General features: G+C 44.2%; 2 protein-coding genes across 2 annotated transcripts in view; one reads left to right on the forward strand and one right to left on the reverse strand.

The window, feature by feature from the left end:
- GPR39 (G protein-coupled receptor 39) overlaps positions 1-13888 on the forward strand; it is a 247476-nt gene extending 233588 nt beyond the window's left edge. Inside the window, exon 2 of the mRNA XM_077153589.1 lies at positions 12172-13888. Coding sequence (XP_077009704.1) covers positions 12172-12674 — 503 coding nt within the window. The 3' untranslated portion in view covers positions 12675-13888. The remainder of the gene's footprint in view (positions 1-12171) is intronic.
- The window catches only part of LYPD1 (LY6/PLAUR domain containing 1), a 68727-nt gene continuing 51717 nt past the window's right edge, over positions 6046-23055 (reverse strand). The window contains exon 3 of the mRNA XM_077153590.1: positions 6046-13315. Coding sequence (XP_077009705.1) covers positions 13080-13315 — 236 coding nt within the window. The 3' untranslated portion in view covers positions 6046-13079. The remainder of the gene's footprint in view (positions 13316-23055) is intronic.

Here is a 23055-nt window from a genome sequence, read left to right on the forward strand (position 1 = left end):
CTTGTGTCCTGGAGTTTTATAGCTGGAAAGAGCCTCAGGAATCTCAGAAAATGCTCATTTTACAGGCAGGGAAACATCTGCCATCTCTGAGGTCCTTCCAGGCCTGAACACCCAGGTTTCTGTGATTTGAATGTGTTGTCCACGCTTGAGTGTGCACTTAAAGACAAAGCTTGGGTGAATATGCCCAGTCTGTCCTGGCCAAGGTCTCAGGATGACCTCCTTCTCTTGGCTGAGCTGTGGGAGAGGGTGGGGGATTGGGTCTCAGGAAGAGAGGCTTAAAAACCTGAAGGCATGATGCCTGGGGGGTGATGCATCTTTACCATTATGACATCTTTGACTGCAAGATCCCGATTTCTAGACTTTTTGTCTTCCACTCGCTTTCCTTACAGCCTGAGCCAAATCAGTTAGAGGTAATACATCTTACTCTCATCACCAGTAAAGATGGGGACAATAGCTCCCACCTATCTACATTACTGTATGGTTGGGAGAATCAAATTGGCAGGTTTCTCCAAATGCTTTGTGTACCTCCCACCTGCCAACACTGTGCCAGGCTCTGCAGATACGAGACAGACCCAGCCCCAACTCCATGGTGCACACAGCTGCAGAGGCAGGTATTAAAGACACAAGTCCCAGGTTACATATGTCCAAGAGTACAGAGTGCAGCCAAGAAGTACCAGTGCTCTGGGGGTTCATGCTAGGGGAGAGAGAGCAAGAGAGCAGAGAATGGAGAATTAATAAGAATTAACAAGGCAAAGAGAAGGAAGACTGGATGGGTGAGAGCCCATGGTAGGAGGTAACTGGCTGGCTCCCAGAATCCAGAAAGGATTAGGTGTCTGGGGAAGACTAGCAAGGGGGGAGGGTGGCACAAAGAGAGACTGGAGGAGTGAGCTGGGCTGGATCTTGTAGAATTTGTTAAGGATTTGGGACCTTATGCTAAGATTAATGATAAGCCACTGAAAGGGCTTAAGCAAGGGGGTGAGATGAACTTATTTGCAATGGGACAAGATGATTCTGGCTCATGCAAAAATGGCGTGGGCAGGAGTGACTGTGAACAAAACCATTTAGGGAACTTCTGCCTGGGTCTCGGTAAGAGGTGGTGGTCACCTTAGTTAGGGTGGGAGCCCTGGGGATGGAGAGAAGGGCACAGGTGTTGTATGTATAATGGACAAGGCTCAGCACTTGATTGGGTGTGGGAGTAAAGGAAAGCAGCAGAATGGGATAATTTGCAGATTTCTAGCTAGAAAACCTCGCTGAGGGGTGATGGAGTTTATGAAGATTGGGACCCATGGAGGTAGAGTAGGTTTGTGTGGGTGACTGATCATTAACTCAGTGGGAACAGGTTTCCTTAGATATGCCATCCAAGTCAAGAAGGGATCTGTAGGTTCTGATGTCTGGTAAGGCCAGGGATGTGGATTTCGGAATTGTACATCCCTAGAGATGCATATTTAAAGCCAGGGGGATGGAGGCACCCAGGGGGAAGGAATGAGAAGGGACTTAGAGAGCTGAGGACAGTGCCCTGAGATGCCCTGCCATTTGGTTATCAGGTAAAGGGAATGAAGGCAGTTAGACAATAGATGAGAGAGAACTTTACAAGGTAGTGCAGGATGCAGTTATTGTTAGGCTGTCCTAAGTATACTAAGTATAATGCGTATAATTTAGTGCATCTATGACAGTCATTTCTGCCAGTGGATGAAAGCGATTACACTTGTTTTTCCCAAATCTGCACGATGATTTCTTCAAATACCTATTTTCAAATCGTTAACAGGAAGCCATCCTCGTCTGATCACGCTCCATGCCAAGCCTTATTTTAAAAGCCTGATACCATCTCCTCAGCTTTTCAGAGAGGTTTATCGATGCCACTCGAGAACCTCAGCTTTAAAAACACACACTGAGCCCAGTTCCTGTGTGAACCTCTTTTGGTATCTCTCCCATTAGCTGATTTCATTTTTTTTCTCCTCTTGTGGCATTTGGCTATAGATTGTTCAAGAATTTCATTGCTACATGAGATGAGTAGATAATGGGGGAGGGAACTAATTTTCTAATTTACATTGAAACTGAATTGCAGATTGTGTGTGTGAGGGGGGTGATGTCAGCCTACTGTGGGTGAGAGCAGTTTTCAACTCTGAATTTAAATGAATTTTCACAGGAAATATCCTTCTCTGGAACTGTTTCTGTGCATGGGAGTGGGTGGGTAGGTAGATGTTCTTGCTTCCCATAAAATAAATCCAATGAAAGCAGGTATTCTGCAGGAGTCTAGCCTGCCAGACTCCCTTTCAAAGCTAGTTGGCTCCTTTGAATTCCATCAAGCTTCTCTCTTAGAAACAAGAAAGTTTATTCTGTTCACCTTACATGTCAAAAGGCCCTTTCAAGTTGATAGCTTTCCTTGTCACAGTGATGCCGTTAGAAGGGGTCTTTATCTCTCAGACAGCTGAGATTCTGTTCTTCACCAGGATATCTACAGGCACAAATTCATTTCTGAATCTGTGACCATTTGAATTGCATTATCGTGATTTAAATTTGGGACTCAGACACATTCGGTCCCCAAGGTGCTCCAGCTGAGGGCGGGCTGGCGGGGGCATTGTGTCTGAGAGTGTGGACTCGGGACCAGGCTGCTGGGTTTAACATCTGGCTCAGCCCTTTGCCAGCTGTGTGATTTAACCTAACTGCACCTCAGTTTTCTTACCTATAGAATAGGAATCAAATTAAGTAGTGGCCATCTTACAGCACTTATTGTAAAGTTCAAATAAACAAGTTTAAGTGAAGTGTTTAGGACACTCTCTGAAATGCATATGGAATAAATTAATTTTAGCTGGTATCACCTCCTCCCCCAACACGCCCCCCCCCCCCAGGGTAGTGTGACAAGCTGCCATCCATTGACCTATGCTCAGTGCTTCATGTGTATTTATCTCCTTTAATTATACTTAGACTATGACCATGATGTGGATGCTATTATTTTATCCATTTCATCATCCTAGGGGACCATGATTTAAAGGGCTCCTGAGGTAAGTTATTTTAGGACAAGTGAATGCCCTCCAATATGTCTCTTTAGTAAATGTGGCTTTTCTATATCCTGTTTCACCCACTGGTCCTCAACCGCACGCTGTACCCCATGGGGCCATCTTGGAGAGAAATATGAAAAGCAACACTTTTTTAGTGTAGAGAGCCCAGGGCTTTGTTTGTAGCAGGGGAGTGGGGGGTTGGAAACGGAAGCTGCCATCCCCTGAAAGCACTTGTCAGAATCTAAGACTCCTCAACCCTTGTCAAGACCACCTTCTAGGGCTCTGGAGACTTCTGGTCTCATTTGACCATAAGAAGTGACCCCTTCTCTCAATTTCCTCTCTTTCCCTCAGGATGGAGGATGGAAGTGAACCCAGAGCAGGGCCCCAAGGCACAAGGGCTGGCATTGACCCCTCTGACCAGGGAAGCTGGCCTCAAGCTGATTCTGTATACATCAGATGAAAGCGCACTCAGTGCTGTCCTCACCTGGTCTCCCAACATCCTTCCTCCCACCCTTCCTCTCACCCTCCGACAACATTTATCGTGCAGATACTATGTAAAGGTGTTCTGTTATATACTGAGGTGGTAACACTGAAGATAGAGTGTCTTGCCCTTGGGAAGTTTATGTTTTGGTTTACTGTGCAGTGTTATGATGGGGGTGGGTGGGTGGCGAATAGAAGATGCTAGTGGGACTCCTAGTAGAGTACTTGGTGAAGTCAAGGAAGGCTTCCTGGAGGTAGTGATTCTTAGCAGAAACTTATAGAATCAGAGCTGGCAAAAACATAGGCGCCTGGAGTGGGAAGGGGAAAGGAGAGAGGAGGAGGAAGAGCAGAGGAAGAGGAAGATGTGGTACCAAGAAAATGGGTCCACTTTTGCAAAGGCTAGGGGACCAGGGAGAACAGATTGGGGGGCTGAAAGGCTATGGGGAAGAGACACAGGAGCTAGTGGGGGTGTGATACCTCTTATCTGGTCAAGGAGTAGGCAGAAGCCACTTTCTTGCCTTTAATCCTTGCGGCCAGTTCTACAGTAGCCACAGGAAATGGTAGCTGATGTCTGGCTTGGGCTTTTGGATAATATAGGTTGCTACCTGCCAGCAAACAGCCTCTATGAGACAGATCCTCCTACCAAACCCAGGCCTGGGCAAGGGCATGTAAGCTGGAAACTTTTAGCTCTGTGCTCTCCCTGGGCTGACCTCCCCTCATTGGCAAGGAAGCTGGCTGTCCTTCAGTCTCAGACACTCAGCACTGGCTCTCTCAGGCTCCTGGAACCCATGGCAGGGAGAGCGCCCCCCACAGCAACCCTGGGGAGGGAGAGCCCAGGGAGCAGGCTCTGTGGGCATGTTTAGAAGTGTTGACTCTGAAGAGTGTGGGCTTGGCAGAGATTGCATTGATTTCCTCCCTCTTTGAAGGGAACCTGCACTTGTACTCGGGAGCTTTGTGAATTTGGCCATTTCACCCTGCTCCTCTGGGTTTGTTTTTTTGATCTAGCATTCCAGGGAACTACATTTCATTAGAAATAGGCCCTCTTCTAGACTTTAACCAGTCTTTGTACGTTGATGGCTGGTGCCGGGGTACAATGCACAAATCCACTGTAGATCTTACTGGAGGGGCTTTTCCAGTGTGGACCCCAGGCCCCTCTTTCCACCACTCACTCCCAGCCCCTGCGCTACCAGGGACGAGGCATTTGGCATCATCTGTCATCCTGAGAAAACAGCTGCAGGCTTTCTTAGCTATGCCACAGTTGAAGGCTTTACTACCAGTTGGATTTACAACAGACTGTGTGCACAGAATGCCACAAAGCTATATGCACTTGAAACCACATAGAAAAATTATTTAATGGATCCCAGCTGATTATCAAGCATGTGGCCCTACAAAAGAGGAAGCACTAAGCCACAACCATGACCCTAAATGCTGCTATGTTAAGCACAAGTGGCTATCCTATAGCTCCTGAACAGGAGGGTTTACCACTATTTTGTTACCATAGCAATGTGTAGTTTTTCTTCTTGTCCTGAAACTTACAGAGCAGCATGAGATGTTTGCAATACATAGCGAATTGCAGGCCATTTGGACTCTGGCTTCTGGGCTGCCTCAGTGGTCTTCGGCCTCAGGGTGATGGGTGGAGCCACACCAGGAGCCAGTCCTTTCCTGGCTCCATCGAATTGCTGGGGCCCGGGTGGGACCTCAAACCATCTGTCTTCATGGACAGAAGCAGCCATCTGTGGTGGTCACATCATTTTAAAGCTGTGGCCTGTGCCCTTCTCTGAACACCAAATTCCGGCAGCTCTTCTGTCTTCTTCTAAAGATTGTTTCTCAATAGGAAACAGGGCACAAAGGGCAGATCTGTTTAAACAAAGGTCATCTAGCTAGTGGGTCACTGGAAAAGTGATGACAAGGTGTCCAGACAAGCTTTGGCAGGGCCAGAGGGCATGGGACATGGGGAGCTGGCTGTCTGGGGGGGGTTGTGCTCAAAGGCTCCTGCATCCCATCGATGTTCTTTGCAAAGCCTCTATGCCCTCCTTTGGCAAACTTAGCAAGGAGTCGTGACTGCCCTCAAAGGTAGCTGCCTTCTAAGCTGTTAAAAAACTTGCCTGCAGCTGCCTCAGCTGCCTTCTCGAAGCCATCCAAGAAAATAACAGGAAGGGAGAAGGTGTGTGCCTGCAGTGTAGGCAAGGGCTGTGCATGGCTTGATTTGTGGTGGTCTTGGAAAGAGGTGGAGGGAGACAGAAATACGTGAAGGAGAGAAAGGAGAGACAGCATCGCCTTACAAACTGGGTAAATATTTATAGAAAGAAGAGAAACAGCTGAAAAAGGAAAAGAGTAGGAAAGAGAAACAGGGAGGACGAAGAGAACAGGAGGAAGGATCAAATGGAAGGACTGTGTTCAGAAATGAGGGGGAGGGCAGGGTGCTTATCATGGAGAATAATAGGGAGGGGGTTCTTAGTCACTGTCAGCTCAGACGGTAGATACTCATGCAGACACGGTGCTTCAAAGGCAAGCAAACAAGGTTCAGAGAGGGGTGCACAGAAATGCCCCCTGACTTGAACTCCACTTCAGTTTGCACTTCTCTTAGACCAGTGGGTCTCAAACTTGAGCATGCATCAGAACTACCTGGCTGGCTTGTTAAACCCAGATTGCTGAGCTCCTCTTCCAGAATTTCCTGATTCAGTAAGTCCAGAATGGAGCCTGAGAGTTTGCCTTTCTAATGATTTCCCAGGTGTTGCTGCTGGTCCAGGGTCCCCACTTCAAGAACCACTGTTTTAGAGGTTAGTTGGTACAGATGTGGACCCCTTGGGTCAGCCAAGGTCAGTGTGTGAGATCAACTACTTCAGTTGATTTGCAGAAGCAGATTGGAAAACACAAACATATAAATTGAGATGGCGCTAGAACCTTTTATTGGATGTATTTGTTTCTCCCTGACTCTTCATTCAAGTAACCATATGCTTACTTTCCACTGGCAATTGCTATTTAAATGTCAGTTGACAAGCAGATGTTCCTCACCCTACTATATGCAAGTTAATTTATTGTACACAAAAGCCGATGGAGTGTTCTCTAACCATTGCCATTTCCCACTGTCTGTACCGGCCCCTTTGTGGCAGCCCCACTGAGCCTCTGCTGTTTCATTCTGCCATTCCGGGCTCACGCTGTGTCTTTGCCTGGATTGCCCTTTTCCAGGCTAACTCATTGTCTCCTTTAATTTTCTGTCTGAACGTCCCTGCCTCCGGGAATGCCAGCTAGCCCTTCTCACTGTCATGACGCACCACTCTCCTGACCCTTAGAAATGCAGCCAGATGGTCCTGCCTTGTCTTCACCTTTGTATCATCAATGCCTTAGTTCCAGGGTCTCTTATAGTTGCCAGCCAGCCAAAAGATGTTTGCTGTGTGAACAAAGTCCGGAATGTATATTGGAAAAAAGTCTCTTTCCAGATCACTGTTAGGATTAGAGAGAAGTTGGAAACCTGGGGCAGGAAGAGGACAAGGAGGGTTAGATCCTCAGTCCTCCTCAGCCTGCCCCTCGGGCTTCAACTAGGGTTCTGACATCAGGTGGAAAAGCAAATCGTTGAGTTCTTGAAATCACACAAAATACCTTTGCTTTGTTTGGGGAGAGGTCAGGTTTCCAGGTCTTCTCTGCTTCACGGTAGCTAAATGACCTCCTCTGACGGTACTGATGTAAGACAGATGGGATGGATGGAGTCATTGCAGGTTAGGTAACTAAGTCATGACCTGAAGTTGCATTTTGTTTTCCAAACATTCTTCAACCCCTGTGGGCTGGAATTTCACTTTCCTTGGGGAGAAAACCTGTGCTCTAGAGTTTTGTCATGTGCCTGCTTTTGAAAGAACTTGTACTAAACCTGAATCAAGATGACATACAGAGAAAGTGTTTGGCTGACTTGAGCTCCAGGCTGAGCTAGTCCTACCTTGTACCCAAGTCCATGCTCTGAGTGATCGATCAGCACTTGAACCTAAAACTGGGGTGGGATGGGGGACTGTATTAAAAATAATTCACAAGGCTCACTTGTCAATCTAGTTTAGAATCCAGCACTCTGACCAGCATGGCAAGGTCCAAGGAGTCCTGATCTGCTGACCTGCCTCGGTTTTGTCGCTTGTTAAACTTGCCTGATCCAACATTCTCTGATGATTCTGAAACGAATTCTGAGGGACACACAGTTGCTTTCACTTTAAAGGTTACAGGGGGAGTTAAACAGAAGTGCAGTGTCTGACACATCACTGCCCACGCATTTCGGGCGGCACAGCTTAATGAACTTCTGGAGACTAGACCAAGCAGACTGACTCCAATGCTGTGGAAATTTCAAGCTCCAGTGTAGGATGTTGTTGGACATCTGCATTACTTCTGTTTTTTAAACATGACTGTGCTGAGAATAAATCTGTGTCCTCATTGAATGGCACTTGTCATTTTAGTGTGATAATCAAGGAGGGAAAATGAAAGTGCTCTATATGGAAAAATAAGATACGGAGGTATTTCTTAACCCTATGAAACAGTTTACCTGCTTTACATGAGTGGGTTGAATTCACGGATCTTCATTCAATTTCACGCTGAAGTTATTTAACTGCGGGCTGCACATGACACCACACAGATGAGAGCATTATAGATTTTTTCAAATGTAATATACAAGTCCAAATTGATTGCAGTAAATGTAAATGTAGTCAGAGCTTTAATACTCTTTATTAAGGGGTGGATAAGATTTTAGAGCTTTGTCTACAGAGCCACTGAGACTAGAGTTGAACCAATTGCCAACAGCCAGAATAAAGTTATCTTTGGATATGGTATTTACACTTAACAGTCTCATCTAAAGTAATGAACACTTTTTTTAAATGTAAAAATGAGCAATTACTTGTCATTAAAAAATGGTGAGTTTTATGAAGGGTCTGGCTTGGTTTTCATGCCCCCAAGATGCTAACTGCTATTATATTGCTCACAGGCCTATGCTCAGCTCTACCTGTATGACCAAAACTCCGTCTTCCAAGAATCAAATTATCTTTCCAAGCACATGAAGAGAGGCCCTAGCCAATTTTTCCACCTCCAGTAGAGGGTGGGGGAAGTATATTCTAATATCCCTGCTCGTTAGGTGGCGCAATCTGCGTTATTCCAGAATGGCTAGGCAAGGTTTAGAATGAAGAATGTAATACAGCCTGTGCTTGCAGAATTATTTAAGCTTTAAGTAATTTGCAGTTCCCTTATAGGGAAAGCTTTGTACAAAATGGCAGAATAAATCTGTTCTACATTATTGCCAGGAATGTACCCTCAGAAATGTGCTCAGGCTTTGGCCTTGGGTTGCATTGTCCCAATTGTAGGCTGCTCGATATAAGCTATATGGGAGTTTTTTTTTTTTTTCTTTGATATGACTCTGGGTTGGTTGCTGAGAAGGAGAGGCAGGAGGGGGCTCTTGCTACTTTGGGGAGCGGCCATGCGGGATTACTGTGATGCAGTCTAATACTGTAGCTACTAAACCATGTGACTGGACAAAACTCTCTCCTGAGTTGAGCTGTGCTGTAAGAGTAAAGACACAGTGGGTGTCAAAGACTTAGTGTAAGGAAAAGAATGTAAAGCATCTCATTTATAATTCTTATATTGGTATGCTGAAATTCCATGTGGAATAATATTGGGGGTATAATGGTTAACAACATAAATCATTAAAATGGATTGTACCTATCTTTTTACTTTTTTAATCTGGTGTTCAACATTTACACATTGTGCATGTGCCTTTATATTTTTTATTGGACAGCATTACTTCTTTATATCCTCTTGATGTGGTAGAATTATGGTTAATGTTTACTTTTTTCTCGTGTTTTCTGTATTTTTCAAACTGACAATATGACAAACCGGCACTATTATATCTTTGATATATATATATATTTATTTTTTAATTTTTTTTTTCTTCCATGAATTTTGGAGTCAGGCAAGCATATGTCCCAGCTCTACTGCCTGGTAAACTAACCTCTGAGCTCCAATTTCCTTGTCTGTAAAATGAGGACAGCAACAGTGCCAATTTCACCAGATTGTTGTCACGAGTGGGAAATGCTTTGGGAATAAAGAGAGCACTGAACATAGAGCCTGGCATAGAGAAAACCTGATATTCCAATTATTACTGGTTTATCTCAAGACCTGTCAGATGCATAATTGTTGAATCTCTGTCCATTTCTCACTCAGGTTCTTGCCTCCCTTGTTCTCTAAGTTTGTATGTGCTATCATATCTAGTTATGCTACTCTTAGAAGGCTGCCTACCCTTTTTTCCCTCCTCATTGAAGCACCTCTGGTCTCATTCTTAATTTTCTGCTACAATGTACACACTGAGCTACCTCCTCTTCATTCACGTTAGCACGCTCCAACCTCAGAGCAATGCACCCCTTCCCTCATACCTTGAAGTGTGGGGTCTTGCTTTCCCCCAGACTCTGCTTCCTTTGATCGGAAGATCAGTTTGAGACAACTGAAGCCAGGCAAAGGGGTTGAAGTTCACAGGAGGGTTGCATAAAGAAAAGAGATCAAGAGAACTAGGAGCAAAGCCAAGTTGATAAAGCCTCTTACCTTGCTGCCTCACAACCTTACTTTCCTCTCTTACTGCCTCTCTCCTCTTGGTTACAAAGGCTGGACGATGCTCAACCCAAGTAAATACAAACCCTGTGTCACATCTCTTGAGGTGCACAACTTCCCATGGTATAGCAGAGCACGTGCACGTCTAAGACTGTGCACGAGTTTTGTATTCTGGGACATACATCCTCAGAGGAAGATGGTTGTGCCTGTTTTCTGAAACACGGAGACTAGGGAAGAGAAAAAAAATGGCTAAAACTTTATAAAGGCCTGGTGCTTCCCCAGATATGGCAAGCTGCTGGGCTCCTTTGCAATTAATGCAATTAACCTTTCAGTCAGAGCTGAAGAAGGTAGAAAGAAGAAGTAACTTATGAATGGAACAACCATGTGGCTGGAAGTACCAGTACTTCTTAAAGCAGTGGAAAAAAAAAATCCCCTTTTTCCTATGTAAGCTTTTATAAAAAAAAAAAAAATCAGAAAAATGTTGGGTTTAAAAAAAAATTTTCCCATCCAGCAGGTGTAAACCAGATTATTCAAATACGATCTTGACTTGAAGTGATCTTTTTTTTTTTGCTATTTCATCAGATCAATAAGTACCTTGCCTGTTTTCTTTTTAAGATTATTGAATGTTCTCAGGGATGCAAACTCACAGGAAAAAAATAAGCAAATTAATTTGTTCTTCAAGCTTGGGTGAAGTTTGACAGTAGAAATTCTTGGATATTATCAGGAGAGCAGAGTCTCTCAGGCCCTCTTTGCAGACAGCTGAGATTTGTTGTTGGGGCAGTTTTGCTATTTCTGTGCCAGAAAACACACCCAGGGCACCTCAACCTCAGACAAGGGATGCGTAGACAAACACATGTGAGGGTGCTGGCTCTAGATGCATAAACATGGCTGTTTGTTCCTGTGGCATATTTACCATTGATTAGAGGCAGGAAAGGTTCGTTGCCAGCAGTTGTTTCCTGTGGTTTCCCAGAAAAGTAGGAGGTGTGTACATGTGAAAGAATCTTCCTAAATTTTTGTTGTTCAAAAAAATTTTCAGTTTTCCAAAGCAGAACTTACATTCTGGTCATGGCTCCCCAAGAGAGGGGTGCGGATGCTTGGCAGATCCTAGATGACCCTGTTCTTGTTAGGTTGTTTTTTGTCTTCTTTTTTTGTCACTATACCCTCTCACGACACTGGTGTGCATGAGGTTCTCCATGGAGCAGCTTTCTTTTTTCTGTCAGAGATTAGTAGAACCAGTAATGTTGTATAAGATGGAATATGGGACACAGACAAATGTACATGCAGTCAGGATTTAATCTGCCTAGGGGTCTCTCTCTAAGGCTTGCTCTTTTTCTGGGCTGCTGCCACAGCCGTTCAGCGCTGCAAAGGCAAATGAGGCATTACTGGCTGAAATCTAAGATGGAGTTAAAGGGATTTGAAGATTTTCAATTGCTTTGGGATAACTGTCTTTTCCCCCTATGAGGGTGGAAGAGGCAATGCAGCTAGGTGTTTGAAAAGAAAGAGAGGTGCCTTTGCTGATACAAGCATCATAATTACAGGTGTGTACTCCCAGAACATGTGTTCGAAAAGCATCCTTGGTGAGAGGCTATTTCTGATTTTGCTTCTCTTGAAACTGAAGAATCAGTATAATTAAATATGCTTCCTCATTACCAAAGGGATAATATCTTCCATTTGACTTGAAAACATCTCACATTTTCTTTATGCAGACATTTTAAAAATGCAAATATTATTTTAAAATAATATTTTTAAATCATGACTATGCTTTGTACACATACTTTTTTTTTAAAGCAGAAAGATGACTGGATCCATGGACTCCATTAATGCTTTTTGGATACACACACATCAATGAAAACATTTTATAAATTAGCAGACAAAAACAAGTCTAAATAAGCTGTCTAAAGCATTTAATGGTCGTTAACACAGCTAACTCCCCGGGCCTGGAAACAGCATTAAATTCTTTTTTTTTTTTTTTTTTACTACTGGCAAAAGAAGCTGTCAAGCACAACATTGAAAAATTGGTACCATTTCCTGGCCATTAAGTACAGAACCGAAGGGCTAAATATTTTAGGATTTCTTTCTTTTTCTTTTTGGTTCTCACGCTGTTCTCTCTCCCTCCCTCTCTGCTCAGGGCTGATAGTTGTGACGTTAGCCGTGTGCTGGATGCCGAACCAGATTCGGAGGATCATGGCAGCGGTCAAACCCAAGCACGACTGGACCAGGCCCTACTTCCGGGCCTACATGATCCTCCTCCCCTTCTCGGACACCTTCTTCTACCTGAGCTCGGTCTTCAACCCGCTGCTGTACAACGTTTCCTCGCGGCAGTTCCGCAGGGTGTTCGGGCAGGTGCTGCGCTGCCGGCTCGCGCTGCAGCACGCCAACCTCCACGCCGCCAGCACCGCGCGCTCCGCGCGCTCCCTGATCCGGGCTTCCTTACTGCGCGGCGCCTCGGCCAGGAGAACTAACAAAGTGTTCCTCGGCACTTTTCAGGGCCAGGCCGAGCCCGACGCTCAGCCCCAGGCCTTGGATAGGCACCCGGCGCCAGAGCCCAACTTCCAGATGAAACTGGTGCTGGCACCTGCCGAAGCCGCTGCTTCTGCTGCAGAGGACGGTTTGCAGGAGCATGACGTGTGAAGGTCCGGGAAGGACACCTGGAGTGGTAATGGACCCTCATCCCCCCTCAGGGGCAGGAGTGGAGGCTGGAGGGCTCGGGAAAGGCAGTTGCCTACCTGCGTGTCTTCTAAGGGCCGATGCTGCCAGCTGGGCCTTGGCTCCAGGGACGAAGGTGTTGGGGTGGGAGGTGGACTTACCCTCCACCCCTCTCCTTCCTTTGAGTATTCACTGATAATTCAGTCAGACTGAATTTACTTAGAGCTTCCAAAAATGTCTCACACTGAGCTCGTTCATGAATTGCAAAGAAACTAAAAGAACAGACGCCCTTCCCTACCCAGCATAAGGAACACCCAGAAGAAAATGGGGGCGAAGGAGTAAGCGAGGGTTAAAAGAACGACGCGAGAGGGGCTGGACCCTCCTCTGGCTTCAGCAGGGTGCCAAGAAGAGGGCCAGCTTGAGGAGCAGGACGGTGGGAAGGAACTGGGGCTGAAGGGCCGAGGCAGAGCTGCCCCTTTTCTTGGGCCGGGGGCCGTTGCAGAGAGGGGTGTTGCAGCAGCTGATGCACACGGAGTTGAGTTTCCCAGGGGAGCAGAAGGACTGGTAGCCGGCGGAGGCGATGAGGCAGGCCGCTGACGAGGCGCATGATTTGCGGTACATGATCCCTGCAACACAGACCCAAAGGAGCTGGGTTAAGGCGCGCATGGGTGAAAGGGCTGCCGCCCGCCGGGCCCAGTGCACTGTGCTTCCTCACTCCTCCAAGCTGGGAGTGGGGCAGATTATTATACTAGAGATGGTAAAGAAAGAACCTATCTTTTCACCATTAAAAGCTCTCTGAATGCCAATACCAGCTAAACATGCCAGCGAATAAAGAACTGTTCAAAAAATGTTCAAAAAACCAAAGCCTATTTTCCTTTAAGTGGGAGGTCCCACTGTGTACTAGACACACGGAGCTTGTGGGTAAGGGGATCTTGTTCAAATTAATGCTGGGGAAGCCACAAGCTGCAGTTCTGGATCCTATCTCTGTTATTACTTTATAACTGATGGCAGCGCTGTGGCTCTGAAGGAGGCATTTATTAAATCCTGGAGTATAAAGACCAAATTCCAACTGGAGTCAATCAGGTCCCTTCTAAAGTGGCCTGGGGTTCTCTCAGGTTGGAGGGGTCTGCTGGGTTTAAGAAAGAGATGGCCACTAGCCCGTCATCACAAACCCTGCGCTCAGTAATGGGCACAGAAAAAAGTGGCTAAAACTGGATATGACAGTTCGGACCCTAAGTGTCATTCCACCCCATCCCACCCCCCAGTTGCAGCATAGTCATTAGGGTGTGTCTTGGATTATCACTTGATTTCTTAAAGGTGGAAATTTACTCAATTCAAATAATAGGTAATGCTTACTTAAGAGCTTTCCTCGATGCTGGGCATGATTTTTGGGGGTGGGGGACAACCATGATAATCCCTGTTCTAGAGCTGGGAAACTAGACAGGTAACTAGCCCAAGGCCATATAACTACAAGATGCAGCAGCTGGGATTTGAACCTAGCATTCTGGTTCCATGCTGTCTGCTCTGTACTGATGGATGGCAGAGCAGACTGCCTGTTAATCACACAAAAAATGGCATTTTATTTTTGCGTGTTTGGCTTTATTGTGCATCATCAAAGAGAGATTCAGTGCATGAGTGTGGGAGGGCTATTGATATCAGTGAATTATTTTCTTTACAAATATTTAATACTAAAATTCAACCTTTCTCGGCTTCACATATTTCCTGCCCATCACACCCAAGGAATACAACATATCCCACCAGTAATCAGGGCTGGTTGCCCCACTGACTCCCTGCAGGTGTGGATGGGCAGGTGTAGTTTTGGTTTGGGTTCCCCTTTTCTGCTTGAAAACCACTGCTTTGGGTAAAATAAAAGAACTGCCTGAAACTTCAAAGTGGGAGGAAAAGACATAATTAAGATTTACATTAAAGCATGCAATTTGATCTCATTCTTTATTTCTATAGCTCCATCTTTGTAAGGATTACTCTTCCAACACCGTAAAAAAATCCTGGAAGATAGCCAGCCTGGTAAGATAAAGTCCATGCACAAAAAGATGGGGGTAGAGAGACATTATTTGATTTCTAGGGAATATGTTACCAGAATATGCCTATTTATAGATTTTCCAAAGTCTCTATATTTTCTATACATTGCACGTTTTAAGACATTTTTACTATCTTTTTAATATGAAAAGCACTGACATTCATTTGCCAGTTCAGCTTCGGTGAACTTTTATTCTTTAAGTGAATTTTTAACAATTCAAAAAAAAGTTATTGAATATATTTTTCACTTTTAAAAAGTTAAGGGAGTTGGATAAGGTAAGAATGGTCCCTGACCTTCCCAAAGGTAAGCAGTTATCCACTTGCTATGCCTCCTGCCAGGCCTTTCCCTATTCATTTACATATATGCCTATCAAGAAACAAAGTGTGTGTCTGTGTGTTAGTTAACAGTATTACACCCTTTGCTACTGTTTACCTTGCCTTTTTACCTAGTGCCATGGATGGGGATTTATATTTAAACCCAATTTTGCAGAACTACAAATCACTGATGAGGTCAGTTGGATAAAGAGCACATGAGACCCTTGATGTCATTAGCTGTGAAACAATCAGAAGGGAGTGGGGTATCTATGCCCAGGGGAAAGCCCTCAAGTTGATGTTCATGGCACTACAAGTAACGGTCTCTAAAGGGGAAGCCATAAAAAGGGACATTTATTGGATACTGAGAGAACAAGACAAGAGAAAGGGTCTGATACTAGGGATTTGAAGAGAGGTGTTGCTGAGTGGCAGCTCCAGTCCAGGGCAGCCGCTGGCCACTGCGGGGCTGCCCACAGTGGAAGCCTGTGTCATGGAAAGTAGAGCTAGAAAAGCTTTAGGCAAGAGGGGCTGTGATGAAAGAGGTCTCTAACCAGACAAAGGGAAATGTGAATTCAAAAGACATCAAAGTAAGTGACAGGCAAATAGTGGTGAACTGTCGGTGGTGGTAAGAGGAAGTGGTGAGGAGGTGCTGGACTAATAATGATGGGGAAAAGTGGAGACTAAAGAGGGCTTTGAGAAAATGGAGAGGCTGTTTACTCATCCTTTGATCACATTTAAAGTGGTGGAGATACTTGTGTAAAACTGCTTTTCAGAGACGTGGGAAGGGGCTGAGGACTGGGGACGAAAGGCTGATTATTTATAACCTACAAAGAAAACAAACTGCCTCTCTCAGGAGCTCATAAAAAGAAAGAAGAACATCCTGAGTCCATTCTAGGCTCCACAGAAAGTGAGAGGGATGGGGAGGAGACCCAGGGACAAGCCAAAGTGGTATTGGACAGGGCTGAGGATTTCTCTGGAAGGAATGAATTACTGTATTCCACACGTGCCGACAGATTTGGGCATGAAGAAGCCTTGGTAGCCTATGATGGCAGAACTGGTGACGAACATCACAGAAGAGAAGCCGCGGGAGCAGGGGGGGCTATCGGGTAAGACTCAGACTGGAAGGAAATCAGGTAGGCTGCTAACTTGAGAGGACCATGGGGGCTTAGAAGAAGTACCACCTCTATCACTACCATGCTTACCAGGAGGAATTCCAAGTGGAACCAAGATTTAAATGGCCAAGGCAAAAAAAAAACAAAAACAAAAACATAAAGTTACTAAACAAAATCTTGGAACCCTGGGAGATTTTCTTTTACAATTTAAGACTAGTGAAGCCTTTTAAGCCATTTAAAGAAAAAAATTGATGAATTAGACACTACCCCCCCCAAAAAAAAAAAAAAAACAAAAAACAAACAAAAATTCTGCCTGGTAAAAATCTCTGGGGGCAAATAAAATAATCAAAATGTTGGGAAAAGTATTTGTATCTCAAATCACAAAGGGCAAATTTCCTTAATAAGTAAAAAGTTACTATAAATCAGTGAGAAAATAATAAACCATTAGAAAAATGAAGAAAGCAAATGAACACACAACTCACAGAGATGGGAATATAAAGGGCTTTGGAACACATGGAGAAATGCTCAGCCTCACTCATAATAGAGAAAGGCAAATTAAAACTACTTTGAGTGACATCAGGAAGATGCTGCAGGGAGACCCTCCAGGCTTTCATTCCCCAACTACAGTGTTAAACAACCAGCAAATGGGATGGAATCACCTTTCTTAAAGCTTCAGAAAACAGTTAAAGGCAACTAAACTATAGAAAAACTGTGTGGCACTTTTGCTGGACCTTTCCCTACCACCGCCCTGGTGCTGTGCAGAGCTGTCCTTTGCTTTCAGTGCAGGTCCAGGTTCCAGAGGGATGAGAGTAACCCTTATGCTTATACAAGAATGCATGTATGTCTGTCTGGGGGCAGACAGAAGAACTGAACAAGGACACCAGTCACTGGCTTACCATCCGAGAGATTCCTTGCACATAGAGTAGCCAAAACATTGTCTATTCTTGCCCCAGGTTTTCTTACAATGTCACACTCAGGACTAGAAGTGTTTGGCTTCTAGGACTAATCAGGACAAATTCCTAATACTACTAGGACAAATTTCTAGTAGCATTCAAATTTCCTACATTTTTTCCTACAGAAAAAGGGACATTTGGATTCATGCAAACAGGGAAATTCCAAAGGCTGTGTGTGCATACTCAGGCCAAGACATGCTCAGGAGAGATCAGGGAGGAGTCTGTGCTTTTGCCTCAAGCTGTTCTTTAGGCACATTGTTAGGCTGCTAAACTCTGAAGGAAAGCACTCAAACAAGCCATTTTGTAAAAACTGGGAAAGGTGTTTATTTTTGTCTTCTGTTCTTGGCATTCAAGAAAATCTCTATCATCACACTAACTGGAGAAGCTAAAGGAACAGAAACCTCAGTGACTAAATTCCACAGATAACACGCTAAAACATTCACATGTCTACTGTGCAGCAAAAGATTACATAGCATAAAAAAGAAAATATGGACCACTGAAAGGAGCAAGATAAAGCATCAACAAGGAAGAACAGACTTAGGATATAAAAAAAAAAGACTTGAAAAATGTTTTCAGAAAAAGACTGTGATAAGATGGTAGGGTAGGAAGCTTTAGGATTCAGCCCCTTCACTAGAACGACTGTAAGACAGGAACAACTATTTTGAAAATCCGAATGCCTGAAGAACACTATATACCATCCAGGGAAGAGCAGAAGAAAGAGGTAAATCATGGTAGGGATAAGTACATTGCTCATTCTGTCTGGGAGTTACCAGCCCCTGCTCATGGCAGGCCACCTGGGGCTTAACCCCTGGCTAGCTCACGTGTGACAAAAAGGACATGGAAATCCTCTTCCCCATGATCAGGGGTAGGCATGGCCGGTCACCAATGATGGCTTGTGATTAGGGAATTTGGATAGGAGGGGCCCAGATCTGAAGGGGGCCATTGTTGACGTATAGATTATACTTCCACAGGACTACAGGTCAAGAAAGTGCAGCTTTGGCGAGTGGTGGAAGAAGCTCCTAGCGCCATCCTGATCCCCTTCCCAAGACAGTTTGGAGCCAGGCTCTGATCCCTTTGTGTGTCTCTGGCCTTGTTTTGGCTGAGATAGACTGATGTGGGGAAATCCTCTTGGTGCCCACCCCCACAGGATTTGCCCTACAGGCAAAAACTTATCCTCCTAAGGAAAGGAAGATAAGTAAGGATTGAGGCGGATGGTCTAGGGTCAAAGCTTATCAGCTTTAAACAAGGAGAGAATGTCTGAATCCTGGGACATAGCATTCAAATTCCTATAAACAGCAGACTACAAAAGCAACTAACAACCATAGCCCAGAACAAAACAGAGACCCAGAAAACACAGAGAGAACCCTGCAGTTTGCATTTGTGTTAGGTGGACATTCCTGATAGGAAGGCTGACACTCAAGAAAATCTCCATCAAATCACCAACTGTTTACAAAATCAAGAAACGGACATCTCGGGGAATGAATCCCTGAGCAACCCTTTTTTTTTTTTTTAAATTGTCCAGTGTGAAACCAAAGATTACAAGGCAAAGAAAGAGGATACAATGGCCCATCCAGAGGAAAAGGATAAGAATCAAGGAAACACCAAGGAAGAGGACGAGACAGTGGACATACTGGACAATGACTTAAAAAAAAGATCTTAAAAATACTTGAGCAGATGAACGAAAAGGCAGAGGAAGAACTAAAGAAGACCAGGAAAACAATGATTGAACAATATGAGAATCTCAATTAAGGAACAGAGATTTCAATAAGGAACCAAACAGAACTGCCACAAGAACTGAAATGAAAAATCCCCAGGAGGGTTTCAACAGCAGATTGGAGCTGGCAGAAGAAAGAATCAGCCATGTCAAAGATAAGACCATTGAAATGATTCAGGCTGAGAAGCAGAGAGAAAAAGAACTATCAGGGGACACCACTGAGTGTAGCAATATATGAATTATGGGGGTCCCAGAAGGAGAAGAAAGAGATAAAGGTGAAGAAGGAATAGTCAAAGAAATGATGACAGAGAACATCCCAAACTTAGCAAAAGACGTGAATATGCACATCCAAGAAGGCCAGAGAAGGCCAAACAGGATCGATGTGAAGAAAAATACACTTATTCACAAAGAGAGGGTTCTGAAAACTCCAAGAGAAAAGCAACATGTTACATACAAGGGAATTCCAATTAGATTAAATGCCAGTTTCTCATCAGAAACCATGGAGAAAATAAGGCACTGGGTTGAAATACTTAAAGTGCTGAATGAAAACAACTATCACCCAAGGATTTTATGTCAGTGAGACTTTCTTTCAAAAATAAGGGAGAGATAAAGACATTCCCAGATAAACAAAAGCTGAGGGAGCTCATCACCAGCAGACTGGCCCTACAAGCAATGCTAAAGGGAGTTCTTCAGATTGAAAGGAAAGGAAAGGATCTTAGATCAGCAGAATGGATCAAAAAGCATAACATAACTTATATGTTGTTTGCAAGAGATTCACCTTAAATTCAAAGACAAAAATAGGTTGAAAGTGAAAGGATGGGAAAAAATATTCCAAACAGATAGTAAACATAAGACAGCTAGGGTATCGAGACTAAACCAGGCAAAACAGACAAGTCAAAAACAGTTATGAGCAGAAAAAGATGGTCTTTATATCCTGATAAAGGGGTCAAATCAGCAAGAAGACATAACAATTATAAATCTATAGGTACTGTATTAGTTTGCTAAATGTTGCTGGAATGCAACATAACAGGTAGAACAGCTTTTAAAAAGGGAAATTTATTAAGTTACAAGCTTACAGTTCTAAGGCCATAGAAATGTCCAAACTATGGCATCCAGAGAAAGATAACTTGACTCAAGGAAGGCTGATGTCTATCACATAGGAAGGCACGTGGCTGGTGTCTGCTGGTCCTTTGGCTTCTGGTTTTAAACAGCTTCCAGCTTCTGGGGCCAGTGGTTTCCTCTCTTAAGCATCTATGGGCCTTCACTTAGCTTCCCTGGGACACAACTCTGTCTTCTGGCTAGCTTAGCATCTCATGGGAAGGCACATGACAACATCTGCTGGGCTCTGCATCTCCAAACATACCTGTCTAAGTGTCTGCCCTTTCTGTTGGCACTCCACGCATCTGCATCTGAGGTTTCTCCAAAATGTTTCCCCTTTTAAAGGACTCTAGTAAACTACTCAAGACTCACCTTGAATGGTGGATGCACATCTCCATCTAATCAAAACATTGTACCCACAATTGGATGTGTCACATCTCCACAGAAGTCATCTAATCAAAAGGTCATACCCACAAATGAGCGGTCAATCTCCATAGAAGCAATCCAATCAAAGGTTTCTACCCTAAACAACAGGTCTGAACCCACAGAAAAAAAAAATCAGGATTAAAACATGGCTTTTCTCAGGTACATAATAGTTTCAAACCGGCACAGGTACCTAACAACAAAGCCTAAAAATACGAAGCAAATACTGACAGATTTGAAGGAAGACATAGATGGTTCTACATTAATAGTAGAAAACTGCACCACACCACTGTCAGTAATGGATAGAACATCTAATCAGAAGATAAAAAAGAAATACAAGACCCAAATGATACTCTGAACCAACTATACTATACAGTTGAACCAACAGGACTATATAGGACAGTTCCTCCAGCAACAGGAAGCTACACATTCTTCTTGACTGCACATGGGTCATTCTCCAGATAGACCATATCTCAGGTCATAAAACAAGTTGCAATAAATTAAAAAATACAATGATCACACACCATATGGAATGAAGCTAAAAATCAGTAACAGAGAGAGAAATGGAAAATTCGCACACATGGAAACTAAGCAACATAGTTTTTAAACAAATAATAGGTTAAAGAGGCAATCACAAGGGAAATTAGGAAATCTTTTGTGGTGAATGAACATGAAAACACAACATAAAACTGATGGGAATGTAGCAAAGGTAGTGCTAATAGGGAAATGTATACCACTAAATGCTTACAATGAAAAAAAGGGAAGGATTGAAAATCAGAAATTTAACCTCAAAAACCAGAAGATCAAGAAAAAGAACAAACTAAACTCAGCAATCAGAAAGGAAGAGATATTAAGTATTAGAGTGAAGATTAGATGAAATAGTTAGAAAAAGAGAGAGAGATGAACATGGTGACATAAAACAACTACTGCAAGCTTCCTAGAGATTCAGCAAAATAGGGACAAATTTCATTTGTTCAGAACTCTGAAGGAAGGTAAAGACTGGAGAAGGATCCCACAAATGCTGAATCAAAGAAAGAGAAAAATATCAGATAGGAAACTTCAGTCCCAGACTGGCTGGTTCCCCGCCACCCCCTTCATCTGGGCCCACAAAGCTCGGGAAGTCTGGAGTACTGGCTTGGAGTCCTCCCACCTCCCACCTCCCACCAAGGACACGGATTATAAAATCTCCCAGCAGTGAGCTACATCCCCACCTATGTCCACACCCAGAGACCCAAGCCCACAGAGACCCGGGGCAGGACTCAAGCTGCTGGGGAGGAATGGAATGCAAAAGAGCACCAAGGAGGAGTTTTCAAAATGTAGGATTAGGTGGGCGTGCTGTTTTAAAGCTGTTAGGACCCCAGAAAAGACCATGTTCTTCTAGTCCATTCCAGTAGGTACAGACCTACTTCTGGATGGGAGGTTGTTTCAACTGAGATGTGATCCAGCTAATTCAAGGTGGATGGACTTTCAGGGGATAAAAGACAGAAAAATCTAGAGAGCTCATAGAGAGAGAGAGAGAGAGATTCAGAGAGCTTGGAATGAAAAGCCCCAGGAGAAGCAAGCAAGGACCCAAAGACACTGAAAGAGTCAGAATCTGAAAGCAACAAAATCTGTGACAGAAGAATCAGCAGATGCCAGCCATGTGCCTTCCCATGTGACAGAGGAACTTCAGATGCTATTGGCTTTTTTTCAGAGAAGATATCATCTTGTTGATGCCTTAACTCAGACATTTTCATGGCCTTAGAACTGTAAATTTGTAAACCAATAAATCCCTATTGTAAAAACCAGTCCATTTCTGGTAGATTGCATTCTGACAGCTTTAGCAAACTGAAACAGGAAGGAATGGCAAAATCTAATTCTTTCCCCAAAGCAGCAAGTAGCAAGGCAGAAACTGTCTGAATAAACTGTTTGGGGACCTAGGGGACAGGGGAGGGCATTTTAAGGCCCAGGTCAGTGAGGGATGAAGAGTCTGAGAAAATATGGACAGACACTGTAATTACGTCTGTAAGTCCTGGTGCCCACCCCCCATCCTTGAGGGAAACGGCAGCAGGCAGCCCACTCCTTGCCTGGGAGACAGCTGTGGGAGTCCTCTACCCCAAGTAGAATGGGACACACCCCAACACTAAGTCAGATTTTGGCCAGGGAAGTGAGCGTACAGGAACCCTGCAGTTTCAGCCCTGCCCCATCAAACTCTGTGGGACTTGTCGAGGTAAAGTTACTGAGGACAAATAAGTAACTGAAGATTGTCATCTGCTGGGCAAGCCAGAAAGTGCAGAGGAAAATGGCAGGGTTTTTCAGACCCTTGCCAAGGTAAACTGGATCTTGTCTACACCCCATACATGGGTACCCAGCTGTGGTTTTGGCTAAGAAATACAGATGACCCAACTGTCAAAGCAGTGCTCTAATACAAACTCATAGTTAGGGTCAGGCGTCAACTTGACCAGGTGATAACTTGGCCAGGTGATGGTGCCTGTTGTTCCGTTGCTGTGGACTTAAATCACCAGCATGTGAAATTCATCTATGGCTGATTACATTTGCGATTGGCTAAGGGGGATGCTTCCCACGATGAGTGAGGTTTAATTTAATTAGCTGGAGGATGAAAAGAGAGCTGTAAGAAGAGAGCTCAGCAGCTCAGCATACCTCACATCTCAGCACTGGCAGCTCAGCCCATATGTTTGGAGATGCATAAAGGAATCACTCCAGGGAAAACCGTTTGA

This window comes from Tamandua tetradactyla, chromosome 3, assembly GCF_023851605.1.
Source record: "Tamandua tetradactyla isolate mTamTet1 chromosome 3, mTamTet1.pri, whole genome shotgun sequence".
NCBI lineage: Eukaryota > Metazoa > Chordata > Mammalia > Pilosa > Myrmecophagidae > Tamandua > Tamandua tetradactyla.